General features: G+C 41.3%; 1 protein-coding gene across 1 annotated transcript in view; it reads right to left on the bottom strand.

The window, feature by feature from the left end:
• Positions 1-233: 233 nt before the first annotated feature.
• Positions 234-6,000, bottom strand: part of DENND3 (DENN domain containing 3) — a 138,605-nt gene continuing 132,838 nt past the window's right edge. The window contains exons 22-23 of the mRNA XM_077493411.1: positions 5,782-5,919; positions 234-1,966 (exon numbers count right to left, since the gene is read on the bottom strand). Coding sequence (XP_077349537.1) covers positions 1,766-1,966; positions 5,782-5,919 — 339 coding nt within the window. The 3' untranslated portion in view covers positions 234-1,765. The remainder of the gene's footprint in view (positions 1,967-5,781; positions 5,920-6,000) is intronic.

Here is a 6,000-nt window from a genome sequence, read left to right as displayed (position 1 = left end):
TATATCTATATCTATCTATCTATCTATATACACACACATAATTATATATATAAATATATATATATATATATATATATACATATATATACATATACACACACACACACACATATACACACACACACATATATATATATATATATATATATATATATATATATATATATATATATATATATATATATATATATATATTTACACACACATACATATATATATATATATATATATATATATATATATATATATATATATATATATCTTATACATATACACACATATATTCCCTCTGTGTATTTAGCGGTTTGTCTGGAGTTCAGCCTTTTCTTAGATCTTGATTGGCCCTATGCCTATATGTAGCAGTGCGGTGGTGGGCTGTAACGCCATGCTACCATATATATGCATACAGCCAGAATTGCTGTTTTGTGCTGGGAGTGCGCTCCCGATCACGTGATCACCATGTCAGCCAATCACAGTGATCACAGGAACCCGTGTTAACTCTTAAAGGGCCAGCTCCTATTGTTTGGAAGAGGTTAAAAAAAAAAAACAAAAAAAAACGTTGTGTTAAATTAATACATTTCAAACGTCTCGTGAACAAGTTATACAAAAGGCACCGAGAGTTGAACAATGTATTTTCCTCCCTGGCTTAGTGACCTCAATAGATAACAAAACAAAAATCCATCAATTACCACGATGGGAGTTTCTGCCTGAAATACCGATCTTTGCACAGTTTAGTGTATTTTATAACTAAAATATATTACAGGTAAAAGTCTTTACACAAATACTAACGAGAAAGAAAAAACCTGGGATCAGACTTCATCCCTCTAATGCCGCGTACACACGATCGGAATTTCGGCCAGAAAAAGACCGATGAGAGCTTTTCATCGGAACATGCGACCGTGTGTATGCTCCATCGGAATTTAGCTGGCCAAATTCCCGCCATCAAAAATCTGAAAAACTTTCCATCGGAAATTCCGATTGTGTGTGTGCAATTCCGATGCGCAAAAACTCACGCATGCTCAGATTCAACTACAAAATGGAAGCTATTGGCTATTGGGTATTGAAATCCTCTTTCTAGTCACCGCGTTCTTGACAGTCGGAATTTGGTGTGACCGTGTGTATGCAAGACAGCTTGAATGAAATTCCGTCGTGAAAACCATCAGAGCTTTTTCCAACCAAAATTCCGATAGTGTGTACGCGGCATAAGAGTTCATCTAAAACCGAATTCTCCCAGCATCCTCTTCTCCCTTGAAAGGCATTTCAGGCAAGCACACCTCACGACAAACTTAGGAGTGTTTAAAGAAGCCCTACAGCAGGTAAACTGCACTCTGTTCCCTGCTCAGACAACTGCCAATCTCCAGCAGCTGGACAATGTAGAGAAAAATAAGTGGCATGAGATAAGTCTATCTTTAATAAATAGCACTTTGGCCTACAAAGTTTGAGTTAGCATCTTTTCCAGGATAAATGGGATCTGCAGTCATGCTCCATTAGATCTGGAGTTACTGTGCAGGGTACAACACTTGTAAAATTCCACCAATCGGACATCGAGAATTCTCCTTGGATCTTCAACAGAATAAGCACTTTGTTTTCCCCTTCCAAAGTATGAGCCTGTTCTCCAACCATTATCTGGAAGATCCCAATTCCAGAGACCGAAATCTGAAGACTCCTGCTTGTCGGCAGCCACAGATCATACGGTTCCACCATACTCTGCCATCTATCCCTGACCGGAGAGTGTACACCAAAAAAGACTTGAACGTCCACTGGCTCATTCTACTTTCCATATGGCCACTTTGCCGTCCTCATCTCCTGAGCCGCTTAGCACATAGCGGTCCTCTGCAGAGCATAGAGATTTTACTATGTCCGTGTGTGCCACCAGCTCCTTCTCCACACTCTTCTTCTCTGTGTCAATGACGTAGATCTTCCCTCTGGTTTTTCCTTGGGAGAGTCCCTGGCTGCCAACCCAGATCTAAGAAGAACAAACACAGCTGAGTGAACAGACGCCATAAATATAAGTCAACATACAGAGGGGTAAGGCAGGAATAGGTGTCAGATATGTGTACTACTGACAGTGTCCCTACCGGGAAGATTGACCCTCACTTCCTGCCCAGTGTCAGATAGCAGGAAGTGATAGGGAAATGTTCCAATGAGGGGACAAACATAAATAGTTCATTTTATTTTGGAATATAACTGTTTTGCCAACTGTCCATCTACCCTTGTAACTGCCAAGACTTCCAGAACTCCTATTCTAAGAATCCCTGCTGGGACTCCCACTGGTACCCCTCAGAATTTTGCCCAGACTCCCAATGATACTCGCACAATCCTGCCAGGAATAAACCAAATGGTACCCACAGAATCATGCCAGGACTTCCAATGGTACTCGTAGAATCCTGCCAGGACTTCAAATGGTATAATTGTGTATCAAGGGGGTAGTCAACGGCGCACACCTGCTACTAGTATGTGCAAATTGCAAATCAAGTAATGAAAATCACATAATAAAATATCTCAAGACTAAATGCGTGATGACCTGTAGACTGGGTAAAATTATTTCATACCTAATACAATATTCAAAAATGTTCTTAAGAGTGCATATTGTTAAAAGTGCATAGTGCTCTGAAAATTATAAATACCCAAAAATACAAAAAACAAAAAAATTATTAAAACCAAAAAATAATAAAATAAAATATCAAATTGCAATCGTGTTCTTTATGCGATTCCGAAATTGCTAAGTGGAGATATATCGGTTTCCGATTATTTCGGAATCGCATAAAGAACACGATTGCAATTTGATATTTTATTTTATTATTTTTTGGTTTTAATAATTTTTTTGGTTTTTGTGTTTTTTGTATTTTTGGGTATTTATAATTTTCAGAGCACTATGCACTTTTAACAATATGCACTCTTAAGAACATTTTTGAATATTGTATTAGGTATGAAATAATTTCACCCAATCTACGGGTCATCACGCATTTAGTCTTGAGATATTTTATTATGTGATTTTCATTACTTGATTTGCAATTTGCACATACTAGTAGCAGGTGTGCGCCATTGACTACCCCCTTGATACACAATTATACTATTCACCTTTTAGGGTGATTATAAAGGTAGTGGCAGCCCCTGTCCTTACCTCTAGGGTAATTACTTATTTATTTATTCTTTATTCATTTAATTATTCCTTTTTATTTCAAATATTTTTTCATTTAAAATACTTTTATTCACTTTAATCACTTTTCACTCCACCATATTTTATAATTTCAACAGATTTAGGGTCCATAGCGCACCTTTACCCTTTCTGACTTTTTCCAGGACTTCAAATGGTACTCGTACAATCCTGCCAGGACTTCAAATGGGGCTCGTACAATCCTGCCAGGACTTCAAATGGGGCTCGTACAATCCTGCCAGGACTTCAAATGGGGCTCGTACAATCCTGCCAGGACTTCAAATGGGGCTCGTACAATCCTGCCAGGACTTCAAATGGGGCTCGTACAATCCTGCCAGGACTTCAAATGGGGCTCGTACAATCCTGCCAGGACTTCAAATGGGACTCGTACAATCCTGCCAGGACTTCAAATGGTACTCGTACAATCCTGCCAGGACTTCAAATGGTACTCGTACAATCCTGCCAGGACTTCAAATAGTACTCGTTCAATCCTGCCGGGACTTCCAATGGTACTCGTACAATCCTGCCTGGACTTCAAATGGTACTCCTACAATCCTGCCTGGACTTCAAATGATACTCGCAGAATCCCTGCCAGGAATTCCAATGGTACAGGCCAAGTCCAATGGAGTCCCTGCCAAGACTTCCAAGGTTATTTGCCAAATCAAGATAGACCTTCAAATGGTTCCTACAAAATCCCTGCCGGCACTTCAAGAGTTCTCCAAAATAATGTTGGATGTGTCTCCTGACCAAAAGAGTATTTAGGGTTCAGCCTTTGCAATGTTTGGTTCTGTGTCTTATCACTAGCTTTACTTTGTGTTTTTTGCTGACCCAGACTGACCTGACTGCTCTCTTGCCTGCCCACAACCTCAACCTGGACCTGACTACTCTCTTGCCTGCCAATGACTTCTTCTGGGACCCGACTACTCTTCCGCCTAGCATTTGGTGTACAGTCTCCACACCGTAGCCATTCTGTACCCTCTTAGTGGGGCAATCCTGAGGGCCACAACCTGGTGACACAGCTTGTAGCAAAGAAAACTGGGATCAATAGAATTTTTGGTCCATCTCCACCATCAGGAGCTCTGATGAAGACCAACTGTCACTTAAACTCTGTACCACGAGTGAGCCTGTCTTCTGCCAATGAGACACCATAACAGTCTGGTGACTAGATTTGAGTGAACTTCTGAAAAGTTCAATCAGTGGTTTGCTCAAACTTTCGAAAAACTCACAAACCTATGAAAGTTCAACATTTCTGAACAACTAAGGAAGTCAATGTAGATCTGAACTGGGCTCCTAACATCATGCAATGATACACAATAGTGAAGAATGGTTTGGCAAGCTCCTGGCAGCCTGATGACACGATGGGGCAAAAAACTGCCTAAACCACTTTGTTTAAAAAGATTCCACCAGGGAGATGAACGACAGAAGGGGGGACCTGGTGGGACCTGCAGTCAAGCTAAAGGTGCTCAGGCAATAACAGGAGAAGATATTAGGCCGACCATAGACAGTAAATGTCTTTCTTGCAACCACAGGGCCATTATTTTTTCCTGGTAGGGGAAGCCGTCCCCGCTAAGGAGAACACAGCAATTACTGATATCGGTTATATCAGCTGCTAGTGAAAATTGCATGTAAAATCCGGCAGGCTGGTTGTACCAAAGTTGATCAATCAACGTGGGTACATTCAGCCTGCCCATACATGGTTCGAATCTCGAGACGGTCCGATTCTAACTGTCTATGGAAGACTTAAGGCAGAAACCACCTTTGGAGCATCTTTTGGTCTCTTTCTTCAGAAAGCCTTTTAGAAATCCAGACCACCAAATACAATATAACACTAAATATTCAGTTATCCATATGTATGGACTCTAGAGTGCATTTAAAGTGGTTGTAAACCCTTACAACACACTTTGACCTACAGGTAAGCCTAGATTAAGGCTTACCTGTAGGTCCAAGAAATATCTTGTAAACCTATACGGTTTAGGAGATATTTGCCGGAAAACAGGCACCGCTGTCTACGGTGCATGCACTGAGCGCGGCACCATCATTGACGGAGATGCCGCGCGTGTCGGCTCCCGTGCGCATGCGCGAGAGTGACGTCATCGCAGCTTCGCTGAATGACAGCGGCGGAGCTGCGAGACCCCACCGAGAAGATGGATGCTCCGGACTACAGGGGACAGCGGCGACTTCGCTGGCTCCTGTGTCAGGTAAGTGACACATAATGGACTACTATGCGATGCATTGTAGCCCATTATGCTTTGCCTTTGCAGGGAATGAAAGAGGAAGTAAACTCATCAGGGTTTACTTCCTCTTTAACATCGTTTAAAACGGCAAAGTATGAAAATTGGCCTATGGCACCCCCTGCTGGACAGACATAAAAAAACAAAATAGGCTATACATTATAACTGATATAATTTTTTTTTTTTTTACTTTTTTTTGTCCTGAACATAATAAAATGTGTACAAAACCAATATACATTGGATTTTCTGTAACTGTATATGTATAAGAAAAAAAGTTTTTCCTTGGTTCATAACAGCTCCTTTTTCTGTGCGTACTCACCAACATGTTGTTATCATCTTGGAAATAAACCCCCCCCAAAAAAAAAAGTTGGGATGATCCTGATGGCCTCTTACCTGCTGCTTGACCTTCAGCATACACGTGACCAGCCAGCAGTCCTGCAGTACAATCCTGTGCGGGGCTTTGGAGAAATCTTTCGTGTCAAACACACAGATCTCACCGGCCCGTCTACTCGCCGCCCACAGCTGGGACTTCTAAAAACAGAGCAAGCAAAATCAGTCAGCAACAGACAAATCGGCACACCGCGCAAACGGCTTACCGCCCCGGCACACTAC

Source organism: Lithobates pipiens, unplaced genomic scaffold, assembly GCF_037356315.1.
Source record: "Lithobates pipiens isolate NorthernLeopardFrog02 unplaced genomic scaffold, aLitPip1_a1.2 Scaffold_19, whole genome shotgun sequence".
NCBI classification, from domain to species: Eukaryota; Metazoa; Chordata; class Amphibia; order Anura; family Ranidae; genus Lithobates; species Lithobates pipiens.
The sequence above is the reverse complement of the archived record's forward strand: the minus strand, read 5'-3'. Positions and strand labels throughout refer to the sequence as shown.